This window comes from Dermacentor albipictus, chromosome 4, assembly GCF_038994185.2.
Source record: "Dermacentor albipictus isolate Rhodes 1998 colony chromosome 4, USDA_Dalb.pri_finalv2, whole genome shotgun sequence".
Classification (NCBI taxonomy): Eukaryota; Metazoa; Arthropoda; class Arachnida; order Ixodida; family Ixodidae; genus Dermacentor; species Dermacentor albipictus.
In genome coordinates, this window is record NC_091824.1 from 63,122,635 (window position 1) to 63,138,640 (window position 16,006).

General features: G+C 47.2%; 1 protein-coding gene across 1 annotated transcript in view; it reads left to right on the plus strand.

Moving 5' to 3' along the window:
• LOC139059119 (lipid droplet-associated hydrolase-like) overlaps positions 1 to 16,006 on the plus strand; it is a 115,172-nt gene that overhangs the window by 76,447 nt on the left and 22,719 nt on the right. The window contains exon 2 of the mRNA XM_070537034.1: positions 11,796 to 11,936. Within this exon, the coding sequence (XP_070393135.1) occupies positions 11,796 to 11,936 (141 nt within the window). The remainder of the gene's footprint in view (positions 1 to 11,795; positions 11,937 to 16,006) is intronic.

A 16,006-nucleotide genomic window follows, 5' to 3' on the forward strand; every position in this document is an offset into this window, starting at 1 on the left:
CCATTCTTCGAGGGTGGCGGGTGCCCTGTCTTTGCCGGGTTCTTCGCGAATCTTGCGAAAGCGGTCCCAATCGATGAACGTGAATTCCTTGATCCTACTCCGAGACACCTTGAAGTTGGTCTCGAGAATGTAGTGGTCGCTGCCGAACTCCATGGCGGTGTTCTCCCAGCCCACGTCCTCAACGTTCCTGACGAACGCGAGGTCGGGTGTCGAGTCCCGGGTGACGGAGTTGCCGATGCGCGTAGGAAAATTCTTGTCAGTGACCAGAGTGAGGTCCATCTCGTTGGCGTCTTGCCACAGGTTGCGCCCCTTGGTAGTGTCGTAGACGTAACCCCAGATGCCGTACGGTGCGTTGAAGTCACCGACGACGACTAAGGGTCGAGGGCCGGCCAAGTCGGTCGCTTTCTTGAGGATGGTCTTGAACTGCTGGCGCGAGTCCCTGGGGCTGCTGTAGATATTGAGGACGAACACGCTGTTTCTGCGTTGATTCTGCTGTGGTACGTTGAGCAGGATCTCAACCATGACGTATTCAATTCTACCACTTGCCAGCTTGAGGTCGTGGGTGAGATGAGTCAGCCTTTTATCAATCAAGGTGCAAATCCCTCGCCCCCCGGGCAGGCCCGACACGGCCCTGTAGCCCTGGAGCGAGGCGGCAGAGACTAATGTTTCCTGGAGAGCAATGATTTGAGGTTTGACAGCGAAAGACCTGAAGAACTGCTGCAGAGGGGCTTTTTTGTTAGAATACCCCCTGCAGTTCCATTGCCAAATGCGAAAACTCTCTTTGGACCTATCCATTATGGCGGACCGGATGGACTACCACCTAATGGGGCAGTTAGGGCTGTGCAAAGACTGGGGCCTCCTGTCGCCGCCCTGGTTGGATATTGAAGTCTAGCTTCCTTTAGTATGGCGGGAACGGTGAGCGGTTGGACGACGGAGGCAGATGAAGCCATTCGCGCCTCAATGGCATCTATGCGATCAGTGAGAGCTCCGAGGCCCCTGTTGGGGTCTCCGAGTGCAACCTGAATTTGACGAACGTTATCGGTGAGACAACTGACGCTAGCAGTGACCTGTCTGAGGCCATCTGCCAGCCCAATGAGAGTTTGCTTAATCTCGCTGACTTCTGCGGACAACGCTCCCGATTCACCTGTTTGTTTTACTACTGCTCTGCGTTTGGTGGACGTCGCAGTACCGTCTACTGGGGCTGGGATTGGAGTCTCTGTGGCCCTGCCTGGCGCACCGTTATCCGACACATTCGAAACGAGTTTCCGAATCTCTGCCATTTCCTTAACTAGCCTCTTGATCGTGCTCTTGAGATCGTCGTTCTCTTTGCGTAAGCGACTGACTTCCGCGTCCCTAGCTCGCTCTGGGTGTTGGTCGTTACGAGGTGCCTGAACAGCTTCTACATTGGCACCGGGCTTGGGACGTGCCAGATCGGCCCAAAGGAGGGTCGGCTGCGTCCCCAAATATGTGGAGGTGGGCTGAGGTCCAGATGCTGGCTGGGTTCTGCAACCCGGGCCGCCCCTGGAACCGCATCTGGATCTGGATCGGACTCGGGATCTTGACATCGACCTGGCCCTGGAGGCGGAGCGGCTCCTGATGTGACCCCTGGAGCGGCCACGAGACCTGGATCTCCCCCTGGACCGGGAGTGGCTGCGACCGTGTTGGCGTTCAGGCGATGCTTGCCGGGCTTGATTCGCGCCTTCCATGGGCGGGAAATGTTCGGCGTTGAGGGCGCGGGAGCGTTCCCCCCGTCTGCGTCTGACGAGATATGGCGTCTGAAATCGTCGCTTGCACTCCTTGGCGGCGGCAAGGTGGTCGCCACCGCACAGCTTGCATTTGGGATCGCACCTATGCTGGGCGTCGGGGTTTGTTTCTCCGCATCCTCTGCAGATGGCGTCGTTCGGCGAAGGGCAGACGTCGGAGCGGTGCCCGAGCCTGCCGCAGCTATAACACACGTCCATTTGCTTGCGAAATAAAGTGCACCTGACAATAGTGCCGCCGTAGGAGACAAAATTTGGCACTCGGTACCCCTCGAACAGGACCACCACGGTGCCGGTGTTCTTGATTCTTTTGGCGCCCAGCGCCGTGGGATTTCTCGGGTTTACAAGTTTTTTGTCGATCACCGCGGGCCCGTCGCTAAGGGAGACGCCTCGGATGACGCCCTTGCACGTGTAGTGGGGGGCGGCCTCGTAAGCGCTCACCTCGAAACGTTGACCGGCGACGGAGATGCCCTCGACGCCGACGTAGCGTGCAGCGTTGTCCCTGTTTGGTGTGCTGATCACCATTATGTTTTGTTGAAAGTTAGGACACATTGTGTCCGTGTCTCGCGACGCCGAATCGAGCCCGGCAGCCTGCCATATGGCGTCGGCGACTGCGGTAGGTCCGCACTTGCTGATACACAGGCCTCCCCTGGGCCGCACGACGATCTTTGCCTCTTCCTTGGGCATCGGAGGCATCCTGGCTCCTCGAATTATCTTGCTTTTAATGCCCGCGAGGTCGGCGCTACGCCGAGCGTGGGAACTGGTGTTATGCTGAACGTCGGCCGCACTGGAATTGGCCGCGTTTCTCGTGCTCCTTGAAGAACGTCTGGCGGCAACGAGCTGCCACCCTGAGTCTTTAGTGAAGTCCTCGGGGGATAAAAACTCCCCTTCCACCTCACACTCCATCACAAAGTCCGTGGAAAAAGCCTCCGCCGAGAAGAGGTGGGCTAGCGATGCCTTGCCTCGCGAACCCTAACACGGTTAGGCTCAGCACACAGTCATGGCGTAGTCGAAAGAAAAACGGCAAGAAATGTCACAAAAGTCCACCCACCCACAAAAGTCGGGTATCAGCGTGTTCCTCTTGACTTCACGGATCCGAAAATGTAGAAAGTTCAGGGGTACACACTCGAAAAACATACGAAAATGTTGGCAAAAAGCGGGAGCCGAGTGAACCACGTCAAATGTGGCTGAAACCCACTGCCACACCTCACACAGCACCTCACAGGCCTTATTGAAACTTGCAGCACATGTCCAATCATAAGTATTTCAAGATATTTGCGATGCCTTTTAAACATAAACATTTTCGAGTGTGTTTTTTGCTGTGAACGCACTGTCTTCGCGTGCATAAGCGAGCACAGGATGCCTGAACGGGATATGTAAATAACACCACAGCTAGCTGTAGTTATGCTCAACAACCAGCGCATTCAGCACGCAATTATCCGCGCCACATGGCGCAATACGCTGCACAGTTCACATCAATGTCGCGTCAGCTCACACCTGTCATGCCGCCAGTCAGAGAACAATTAAAGTCGCGGCTGACGGATTGGCAACACGTCTGAAACAATAGCCGTTCGCAAGTGCAGCACCGGCGTCTTACCACGACCAGACGGCGGCTGTGTGCGCTTGGCGGCATCACATTCCCAAGCAAAGGGTTATTGAAGGCTATGTATCGAAGTTTACGACACTAGACCATACAGGGGCTGTATAAAGACTGCATTTCGCCTCAACATCAGGGGTGATGGACTTCAAAATGTCGCTGGCCACTGTCAGACCGATGACTATCGCTAAAACAACAGATGCAATATACGCCTACGTTTAAGGTTACGTGCAGATCATAACCTCGCCGTCTCTCTCCACGACGGTGGAATGGCAAAACGCTCGCGTACCACGTTTTGGATGCGCGCTAAAGAAACCCAGTTAATCAAAATTTAGCCGGAGCCTTCCACTGCGACGTCACCCATAACTTATTCTGTAGTTCCAGGATGTTAAGCTCCACAATTTCTTAAATTCTAACTTTCAATTGCGTAGAATGCTGCTCTTTGGATCAGAACGATTAAGACAAAGAAAATAATGCCAGCGTATTTAGCTGCATGCTTTTGAAACAGAATTCTCGAAATTGTTGCGCTAGTGCTATTTCCTTCGTGAGTGGACATGGCTTACTTAGTTTGGATTGAGAAAAAAAAACTATTGAAAATAAATAAAAATAGGGCACGATGGATGGGGCCCCCATTCTAAAGCCGCACTGGTACGAGCGGCTCGCTGGGCTTGGTCCAGAAGAAGAAGAAGGGTGGTTTTATTTGGGGGGTGAGGAACCTTTATAGGTATATTTTCATTCAAATTTACACAGCAGCAAGGCAGCGCCGCCTGTTGGAATACCGCCCGGACATCAGACGGATTTATTAATTGTTTCTTTGAATCCAAGAAGGTGCATACACATACCGCGTGTCCCAGCTAACGTTAGCCAAGCTACTCAACGAAAAAAAAAAGAGATTCAAGAAAAAAATATCGTGGGGTTTTACGTGCCAGAATCACTTTCTGATTATGAGGCACGCCGTAGTGGAGGACTCCGGAAATTCCGACCACCTGGGGTTCTTTAACGTGCGCCTAAATCTAAGCACCATTGGTGTTTTCGCATTTCGCCCCCATCGGAATGCCGCCGCCGTGGCCGGGATTCGATCCCGCGACCTCTTGCTCAGCAGCGCAACACCAAAAGATTAAAGAACGCTGTGCAAGATATGATTTTAAGACTTACGGGGTTCGGTCGTTAGACCAATGACGTCCGAACACAGTAGACGTTGAAATTATATCGCGCACAGTGTTTTCTACAATCTTTATTACGTTGAAAAGTTTCGCTGACGTTAGCTAGGACATCCTATATATTTCCTACTTGTTATTCTATTGTTCTCTATGCGTTCGCTTTGCGACGCGACGCGTGGCGTAATCGTCAGCGCCCTTGAAACGCCGGACGCGTAAGCGCAACGCGCATGGAGGCGCGACGCAGATGCATATTCATCCCATTGTTATGCCTGGCTCCCTAGCCGGACATCGGTTTATAGCCTACGGCTACGTGCAACGCCTGGGCCACTATGAGAGAAACGAAGTATAACGCCTATATCGGAGCTTTTGCAAGAGTCATTCTTCGTCGCAGATAGCGATTGAGGATGGCGTGACTCATATTAGGGGCCTGTGCATTCTGTCACGAAAGCTTACGGGCTCCTCGATTAGAAAAAAAAAAGGAAAGTTGAATTTCCGTGCAGTTTGTAAGCATAACGAGCAAAACCGCGCAACACTGCAATGGTAGTATCAATCAATCAATCAATCAATCAATCAATCAATCAATCAATCAATCAATCAATCAATCAATCAATCAATCAAGTTTTATTTTCGCCGCAGTCAATACATTGTTACAGCGAAAATAGGGGGCCAGAGAAAAAAGCTGCATCTGTGCAGCTTGACTAAGCTCTAGCCACCCGTACAACAGCAGTGACACGACGATTTATTATCTTGATTCAGTTATATAAACATATCAGCAAATAAACGATCAGACAGTCCGATCACAAATGACAATTAAAAGAACAATTAGACGCATAAGCAGTTGCAATACAGTCAAACAAACATGTCAAATAAAGTTTTGTTGGTAAGGGCCAGAATGTTCACACCTTTCCGGTCTAGCTCATTTAGTGTAGTTGCCAGGGCGTAGTCAAGTTTTTCTTTCCCATAATGGGTGCGCGAGGAGGGAACGTAGTATGGCGGTTGATATCGGAATGGGTAGGAAATTGTACTTTTTCTGAGATTAGATAATTCTTGGAATAGTTCCGCCCTACCTAATGTGGCGTTTTTATAGGTTCTTAATAATTTGTATTTGTATATATTGTGGATTTTTAGAATTTTATGCTTGTGAAAGAGTGGTTCTGTGTGTTCTAAGAAAGCGGAATTTTCTATTGATCGATGTGCTTTTTTCTGAATCAGGAAGAGTTTCTGCAAGTTCAATGCTGTCGTACATATAGAGGGAGCCCCAGCTAACTTTAGCCTGAGTTTAAAAATATGAAAATGCCGTGTAGCTGGTCAGAACAAAGGCAAGGTAAAGAAGCCCACGAATACACGCCAAGTGCTTCGAGCGACCAGTCGCGCGTCAATTTTGCGTGCATTTGCGGGCTTCTGTCGCGCTCGGAAAAACACTTCTGTGTAGCACGTATTGAGCAACAGAAAGCTGTAGCGCGAGTTTTATGCGCAGCATATTACTAGAGCTCAACCCAGCTCCTCAGGCGCGGCGGTGTCGCCTTCAATACCACGTGACACCGTGCGTCACGACAGAGGAGAAACGGGGCTCCAACTCGCGCCGTCGCTCGCGGCGTCACCTTCAAGACTGACCACGTGACACCGTGACGTCACGACAGAGCAGAAACGGGGCTCCAACTCGCGCCGTCGCTCGCGGCGTCGCGGCGGTATATAAGCAGCTGCGCTTGCCTCTGCTAGACACTCACGAGGTGAGATGCCTCCTGGAGACAGAGCTGCTCGTTGGAATGAGAAGCGAAGGTTGTGGCGTGCTACAGAGACTGTTTCTAGGTGGCTTTGCTACGGCGCAGCGACTACGCGCCCCGCATCGGACGGGGTGAGCGTCGAGCAACGCAGCGTTCGGCGCGACAAAGAAATGTGCGCCTGAGCAAGCGCCGCACGCCTCAGCCGACGCCGACGACACCGGCTTTTCTGCGACGAGCTCCTTAACGCTGTCGCGTTAAAATAAAGGCTAGTATGCTTCGCATCCTGGGCTTAACCTTTGCTAAGCCACAGCCAGTTTTTTCATGTCGCTGTACAATTTTCGCATTGACACATCTCATCCAATTATAATATTTGCGAAGTTGATTAATTAATTAAGACTAATGATCTAAATATGCGTAATTAAAAAAATATTGTTTGAGTATCTTCAAGCCACGGCAAACAACATCACATTGCTACGCCAAACAACATCAACTATGTGGCATTTTCATATCTTAAAACTCTGAGTAAAATTATCTGGGACGCTCTGCATATGTATAGGCTGAAGTTGAGAGAACCAGGTTGCGTTCCCAGGATGCGCAGATATAGAGTTTCAGTAGCTCGAAATACCGGGGTAGTGCAGTCGTAGATGGCAATACATAGCAACATGGTAGCGACATCTTGTCATGCTTTGTTTTACTACTTGTTCCATGAGCGTTCACGTTGAAATAAAAGAAAAACAAATGTTAATAGATGGACTTCATCTTAACGATGGTGTCGCTGCCTGCACTTGACACCGGCAGCTTAGTAAAAGGTGGTTTGTCGCTGCAGTAATATCTCTGCGTCCTCTATTTTCTACCCTGTGTCCTCTGTTGTAAAGCCCTTTTAGGAAGTTTAAACAAACGGTGCCTGCGAGCAATTTATTACATAAATAGGAATGCGTTTATGGACGTACTTGACCTTGCAGTTGCCGCTTTTCCGTGTACTGTAATTCTTTCTCCGGAATTCAAACACTCAGGACCGAATCAATGTGGGAGGCTGGCGGTTCAGGTTTTAAAGCTTTTTCACGCGTTCGCTACAAGAAGCTAGACTTCCTCAAGGGAGATTGTTGCTCGACCTCGCCTAAATTTCCAAGCAATCCTCTTTTTACAAATGCAAGAAGGCAATACGATTCTGTGCGCGTGCATAATCGTTACAAATTATTGCATTTCGTGTCGCGAAGCCTCGAAGTTCTTGGAAGCCAAAAGGGCAAAGCTCAGAGAAATCCGCCTATTAACATCATTCCTACGCTGGATGAACCATCATGCCGGCACGCTTGCAGCGATTATTATTATTATTATTATTATTATTATTATTATTATTATTATTATTATTATTATTATTATTAATTTATTGTGTTTCTTGGCATCCACGTTGAAACGGGGCGGGTACAAATAGTTCCCTAGCCTGCTTGATCTAATCTGGTTTTACTCCATCTATCCCTATCTAGCCTTTTCACCCCATGATCTCGATTTCAACTGTCGTATTTAAAACCTTTGTTACTTTACTTTTCAGTTACACTTGCATTGACTAGGGTTCTATCAATCTCTTCCCTTCTTTTCTTCTACCAATACTCTAATCGGCTCTTAGTTATCTCGACCGCTGACCAGTCAGTCCTTCCATCTTCTTTGAATCCCAACGCTTCTGGAAGGTGGGCACTCCCTGTAGGTTTCGCTGGGTCAATATTCAGGCATTATATTGCGATGTTCCGACTCATTTCCTGTTTTCTTTATATATATTTTACGGGGCAGACATACCTCGTCGTGCGGCGCGTACTTGCGTCGGTATGTTCTTGTCCTCTGGCAGCCTGCTCGGGCATGAAATGGCAAGGCTGGCAGGTTGACACTGGCGCCATTACACTTTTCAAAAGTCCCAGCACCACCTCGCATATTGTGTTGCCCCAAAGTGCTCTATGTTTCTTTATTTCTGCATTCCGCTTCCCTTTCGTTTTTAGATTATCTTGGCGGAGCATTGAGTCGGTCTTTCCTCGTTTGAATTTAATTCTGGGGTTTTGCACGCCAGGACCACGATTAGATTGTGATTATGAGTAGTGGACTCCGGATTAATTTTGACCACCAGGGGTTCTTTAACGTGCCCCCAATGTACGGGAAACGGGCGTTTTTGCATTTCGCCCCCATCGAAATGCGGCCGCGGCGGCCGGGATTTGATCCGGTGACTTCGTGCTTAGCAAGGCAATACCATAGCCGCTAAGCCACCGCGGTGGTTATTCCTCGTTTATATGTACACCCTGATATTTATATTGGTTGGCTGTTAGTGTAACTTTCTGTTGAGCTGATACCACGCCATTAGTCGTCTTTTCATTGAAAGAAAAATCGTAATTCTGATTTCTCTGTGCTAAACTTAAGGCCTAGATCTTTCTTCGCCGCATTGCCACTTGTATTCAAGTCTCTGCAAGTTGCTTGCATTGTACGTTGTAGCGCTATGTCGTCCGCATACATCCGACGTTAGTCGGATGTATGCGGACGACATAGAGCTTACACACATAGTGCACACATAGTGTGGCGTACGACCTAGTTCTGGGGACAACATAGACGCTAGCGCCAGAGTGCCCAGTAGTGGTTTCTATGGGAAAGTGTATGGTACATATTTGTGAAGTTTTGGCGCAGGAGATGTTTCCGAAACGTGCTAGGTAAAGTGGTCAGATTCTTTAGTACGCGCGTTCGGATTTGCGCGTAAGAAAGATGCTCCGAACTTTTTTATTCACTTTTTCTTTATGTCACAGGCCTTGCCACCTCCTTTAGAATTTCCTCCGATCGCGTAACCTTCTTATTGAAGAGTGAGCATTTATATATATATATATATATATATATATATATATATATATATATATATATATATATATATATATATATATATATATATATATATATATATATATATATATCATAATAAGTGAGCTAAGAAAGACATTGTTGGCTTCTTATGATATGACAAATAGAAATCTGGTCCTTCGTTAACTTTCTTCTCGTTGCTATATATGTATATATGTATTACTGAACACATTTGCTTGTTTTCTTTTATTTTTATTTCGTCATTTGCTTTAATAATCTGGCAATTTAGCGCTTTTGTAAAGCTCCTATTCTGTATACAAGAGCCATAGATTCTTGAAAAGTTGGTTTGCAACCAGGTTTGAAGAGGTTGAGGGGATATTCGCAGCAATCTTGTAATGGTGATTAGTCATCCTGTGCTTAAAATTCAATATTTGTCCCAGATATATAGCTCTTCCTTTTTGGGGCGGAGAGGAGGGGGGTAGTCAATAGAAGCGTGATACCTAATTACACAGAAATAAATATTCCTGCTATGAATTCGTATACTGCTCGGCATTTGATCATCTGATATATTAGATCTGATATTCTGTACTCACTGTTCGTATTCGAAATTGCCATTACTATATATATTTTAAAAAATTGATATTTACTCCACTTTAGGGAAGATTATAAGGTAGATTAACTTCGGGATCTCACTGTCCTAGCTTCAGACCGACGTAAAATGGTGCATGCGCAGAAAATGACGGAGCAAAATACAGGGGGTAACGGTGGAATACAGAGGGAATACAGTGTTCCTGTATTGTGTAGATTTCTGAATGGCAGCATGTTAAGATTGCTCAAATTCGTGTGGCACATTGTGGCAGTTGTGAGAAACGCATGCGCGCCCTCGATCTTCCGTGCCCTGGCATTTTCTGCACTTTATGCATTTGCTGGTCCTAATATCGCACATAGTGCTGCACCAGTTCGCACGATCAAGCCGCTTCGCGACCCTTGAAATCGCAGCACACTATAAACATCGACCTCAAATATCGGTCTCTCTGACAATGCCATCCTACGATGGCTTAAGGCTTATCGTGAATTTCAAGAGGTCTTCCAAGCTATAGATATGGCGCACAAGTCAGTGTTTTGTAATCGCATTAGTCACGACTTGAGCGCGGATATCGCGATCAAATATTGTTGAAATGCCCATCTTACAATGCTATCTCAGCTTTGAATGGTCACGGTGCATTGTGATTGTCGAGAGGTCTCTTGATGATAAAGACAACACGTCTGCGTTCGGCAGTCACGTTGGTGCAGACGACTCACGGTAGGAAAAGAAGGAGTGGGGAGATATTATGTTCAAATACTGAGAACTGTTGCACAGACAATGTTATCTTATAACGTTGGTCAGGACTCCGCAATAAGTTCAGGAAATACTATCTCCTTGAGGCTAAAAATGGCGCCGGAGTCACTCTCCCCTGACCGCCCTTGATCTAAGACTGCAGTTTACTTCGAAGTTTCGTATCGTCGGCGTACATTGAAACGCGAAAACACCCGAACGAGCCGGGTCGCATGTTCGCGTCTGTAAATCTCGTGGGAGATAACTTCTGTCTCGGTCACGTCTGGAGTGAGCACACCACTTCTCGGTGGAGGGCAACTCGCGTAGAAATAATGCGCAAACGCAGCGCGCCTGCGCGAGTTTCCCGACTAACACACTTGCAGTGTGGCCCCCGAGATCTCAGCGGAGGCGCCCGAGTGCGATCTCTGAGGCCAGTATTGCATGAACTCTCGATAACGAAATCCCTCTGCTTTAAGTGCAAGATTGGGACAGACACTAGGCTGAATATAACAGCGGTTTAATTCCTGATCACCGAACATTCTGCGCACTCTAACCTAAAAAAGTTAAACATTTTTTGAAGTCTTCGGTAAGAGAAATATACTTCGCAGCAGCTGACCGTTGTGCCTGGTGATTTTGATGCCACGGTTATGCGTTACCTGCAGTTCTTAACAATCACCTGGCACTCCGACAAGGCGAGCACCAGGGTGGCCAGATTCAGCTTCTGAAGTATTGGAATAGCCGTGAACCCAAATCGGCAGCTAATAAAGAAAGTATGTAATAAGTACATTTAAAGATGTATCTTCTTTAAGATCAGTAGGCCCTGATTTAATATGTTACAAGGCATTACTGAACACCGCTAAATTCGCTTAAAGATGTGTTTTCTTTAAAATAAATAGGCCCCAATTTAAGATGTTATGAGGCATTACCGAACACTGCTAAATTAGCTAAACAATGTAACGAAATGTGTCGGAAAGTATATAACATTGCTACGAAGCACTTAAGGGGCCTACCTTGTAAATTTACCGCCTATTAAATGTATTCTGTTAATCTGACGTGATATATGCTACGTATTGAGTGGCCTTTTGATATCAAGTTAAAGATGCACCACACGAAAGGCTGAACAGAAGCACCCAAAGTTATATTTGATATTTAAGGGGGGGAAAACTTGACCAACGCTTGCATGTTACTACTCAAGCCCCTTCTAGCACACCCATAAGCCTATGAAGGAAGATAGCCAATTAATTGCTCAATCCATCGTCACACTCATGTGATGCCCAAATCCGCTGATGAAACTAATGGAAACGAACATGCTGTCGTGCTTGTCCGCAGTGAAAGCGTACTTGCTTAAGTGCACGTAGAGTGGACCGGCGAAACCGCACCGGCGCGTCGTCACCAATACGTTTTCTTTTGCAGGCAATCCTGGTTCGATCGAGTTCTACGCCGAGTTCATGCGCGAAATATACCAGGGCCTCAAGGGCAAGGTCATCGTCTGGGGTGTCTCGCACGCCGGTCACGTGGCACCACCCAAGCCCATGCAGATACCCAACGTTGAAGGTTCGTGACGGTCTCGTTGGCAAGTTAGAAAGCTTGTACTAGTCGGTAGTACGCCTCGCGGCGAATGTCGAAAACTGAAGCAGACGACGGAAATAGGCGTAGGTCAAGTGCTTGTACTGACGCCATTTCCCGACGGCCTTCGTTTTACAGCGACACTGTATGTGAGTAGGTTTCCGTCCTTTTCTGCGTGCGTGGAAGAGGTAGACGAAGGAAGCACACCGACGCGCCCGGCATCGAGCGACGCTCGCGACGTTATGTGTGCGCCTCTTTACTGTGACGTCAGCGTCTCCTAGCGACATTATCAGCAGTTGCGTTCTGGCCGTGCCATGAGTAGGACGCGTATTGTGCGCATCGAGGAAGAGCAGCGTGCCCTGGCGTGCCCTCCAAGAGCGACGTCGTGAGCCGAAGCGGGAATGGGCGCGAAGGCGGCGAGAAGCCGCTAATGCCGAGCGCGCGTTGGTCGACGAGCCTGGACCGTCCGACGAAGAACAGCAGAGTGCCCGTGATGATCGCCTTCCCGAGTCGGGGTGGTATTCTGTAAGAGTCCACCTGGTGGACTGTCCATTTCGGCCGCTGCTGATTGGATGCAGCTGTACGAGCGACGAGGAGACGAGTGGCCCTAGCCAATCAGGAACGGCCGAAATGGACGGTCCACTAAGTGGACTCTTACAGAATACCTCCCGAGGAATGGGAATGGCCACGACGGCGGCGGCGTGAGACCACCGACGACGAGCGGGCCCCCAACGCAAAGCGCATGCGCGGAACCCGTCGGGACCCCAAACACCGCGAGGAGGATAGGTTCGGCATTCAATGCTATTACACTTGTCAATGTACCATGGACAAGTCATAAGTCATGCATAGACTTGACGTTATAGACTTGGCATAGACTAAAAATCTTTTCAGCGTCTTCGTTCAGCTCATGGGCGTCTAGCTGCCGTAGTGACCATAAAGCGACGACCCAGGCACGTACCCAGGGGGGGGCCCGGGGGGGCCCGGGCCCCCCCCGAAATCAAAGGGCGCGTGAATTAGAAGGCGCGTGAATTATACACCGTATCATACATCAGGTGCAACGTCGTGGAGGCTAGAGACACTTTTGCAGTGGCTGCGTTCGCGCTTAGAAAGAGTTCGGTGTCCTTTTAGCGATTTTTGTGAATATGTTCTTTACAGGCACGTACCCAGGGGGGGGGGGGGCCCGGGGGGGCCCGGCCCCCCCCCCCCCGAAATCAAGTGGCATACCCCCCCCCCCCTCGCCACCCACGCCACCACTCCTCACATATTTCTGAAGCGCCGCCAGATCAATGGTGAGACTTGGCAGCTATTAATCGGTCAGAATTATGCTGCCTTTTTCACTCCTTTTAGATGGCGGTAGTCATCGACATCTGTTGTAATGTGAAGGACAGTATTCTCATAGATTCCGCACCCGTGCGAATAACTCGAGATGCGTTCAGTTGTCACCATCTATTCAACCGTCACGCGCATAGCTGTTGCTTTTGTTAGTTCAACCTTCTTTGTTTAGGCTAATCCTAGGACCAGAAGAGGAATGCGGTTGTTACTCAGCTGGTCTATACTCTCATGGAACGAGTTGCGGCCGGAGAAAACGCCAATTGCGTTTAACTTTTCCCTTTCCTTCATTATTTCCTTTCCTTGGCAGATGCCCGGAAGCATATACACGTGATATGGGTTAGATAAGGTGGGAAATAAAATAATGTTAAAGAGCGTCCATCATGAAACTCTGCAATAACCCTTAAACCCAGAAGCAAGATGACTGTCGCCCGTTACCTCGTCTGTTTTTCCTTAATTGTATAGCACTTTTCGTGCAAAATTGGAAACTGGAAACAAAATTCGCAAGGAGTTGAGAAATTAAGCGATCTACTAAGGGAGAGAGCCAACGCAACAACCAAACTGCAAGCAAAAGCGAATAATAAAAATATTAACCATTGTTTATGAGAATATTTATGGATCAACATCTTTTTGTTTAACAAGGAAGTAGAGAAAACGCCGCCGGAAGTGGAGAATAATTACTTGCTTTGAATGACGCTTCTACAGTTATCGGTCGAACCACCTCACGTAGCCACTTCTCTGCTATGCTTATGTGGGTGTTTTTCTAACCTTTCTTGGTGAGCGCAGTACGTCTAGAATCGCAGAGTCCTGCGCTCTACGTGGTTGTATGGGACTGGCGGCCGCACAGCGTTACGCAATTCGCGGAACTGTCAAAACTTATCCACAAGGCGACAATAACTGATATTCGAAACTATAACATGAGAAAGACCGAAGAAGCCGTAAAAAAAAAAAATGAACGCAGCCTGAAATCAGTAAAGAAGAAATCTGGCATAGGACAAACCATGATGTATGCACTAAAAGATAAGAGGGATAATATCATAAGCAATCTCGAAAATACAGTAAAAGCAGCGGAAAAATTCTAAGCTGACCTGTATACAGTACCCAGAGGAGTCACGATACCTCACTTAGAAACAGTAATGGACAGGATACAGAAACTCTCCTTTAACTAGCGATGAGGTCAGAAGGGCCCTGCAAGACATGAAACGATGAAGAGCGGGAGGAGAAGGTGGAATAACAGTCCATTTAATCAAAGATGGAGGAGACATAATGCTTGGAAAACTGGCGGCTCCTTATACGAAGTGTATATCGACTGCAAGGGTCCCAGAAAACTGGAAGAATGCAGACATTATACTAATCCACAAAAAAGGAGACGTTAAAGAATTGAAAAATTCTAGGACCATTAGCTTGCTCCCAGTATTATATAAGATATTTACCAAAATTATCTCCAATAGAATAAGGGCAACACTGGATTTTGTCAACCAAGGGAACAGGCTGGCTTCAGCAAGATATACTTTACAATGGATCACATCCATGTCATCACTCAGGTTATCGCGAAATCTGCAGAGTACAATAAGCCTCTCTACGTGATTTATATAGATTACGAAAATGCATTTGATTCAGTAGAGATACCAGCAGTCTAGAGGCACTACGTAATCAAGGACTACAGAACGCTTACGTAAAAAGCTTGAAAAATATTGCTACGTGCGTGTGGTATTTGTTTGTTTTAACGAGGTGCGTGGGCGCCATCACTCCAGAAAAGAGGAGGAAGAACGAACTGGGCTCGCGCTGTGAATCTAACCGGTCAGCGCTGCAATCGTTGTTGTAAATATAATCTGTAAATAGTTTCTCATCTTACTGGCTCGTCCTTCGCGTAGGAATATATACAGATGATGATGATGATGATGATGATGATGATGATGGAGGTGGTGGGCCCCCCCCCGAAAAAAAATCCTGGGTACGTGCCTGCGACGACCACTAATGGTAACAAAATAAAATAAAAGACGGTAGTATCACGAAGTCACTTGTACGTGTCTTTAATCAATCAATATAGTAATCACCGTATATTAAATCAATATAGTCATCACTATGCAGAGATTCGCTGGTCACCCACTTATACAGAGTGGAATGGCACTCAATTTTTTTACAGCGAAGCTATTAAGAGGAAGCTTTAGCTCGGGTGCTCCTATCTAAATACATGTAAGAGGAGAATTCGTTTTTCTCGGCAAGCACTGCACTAAATTTGACTGGGTTTGCTGCATTTAAAAGAAAAATATTAAATCTAGTGACTGTTGGCTTCGAATTTTTGAGTTAGGCCGTCAATATTTTATACAAAATTGACAAAAATTGCAAATTTTCAGGAAACGAAACTATGAAGTTTACAACTCTGTAACTCAACAAGAAAAAATGATATCGCAATTCTGTGAATTGTATCTGATAGCACATCTAAATCGGACAAAATTGATATGTTACACATGAACCTAAAAAAATGTAATAATATGTAATTACAACTTTTGCAAAACCCTCGTAAACAATGTAACAAATTCACGTAAGATGTAAAATGACACATAATATTTGTCCGCTTCGAATGATCTAATGGATGCTGTTTACAGAACCGCGATATCTGTTCTTGATGCAGAGCTATTAGTTTGTAAACTTCATGCTTCTATATTTTTCAAACTTCTGAATTTTTGAAAACCTTTCTAACAAAATTCAAGCCCTAAATCAAAATT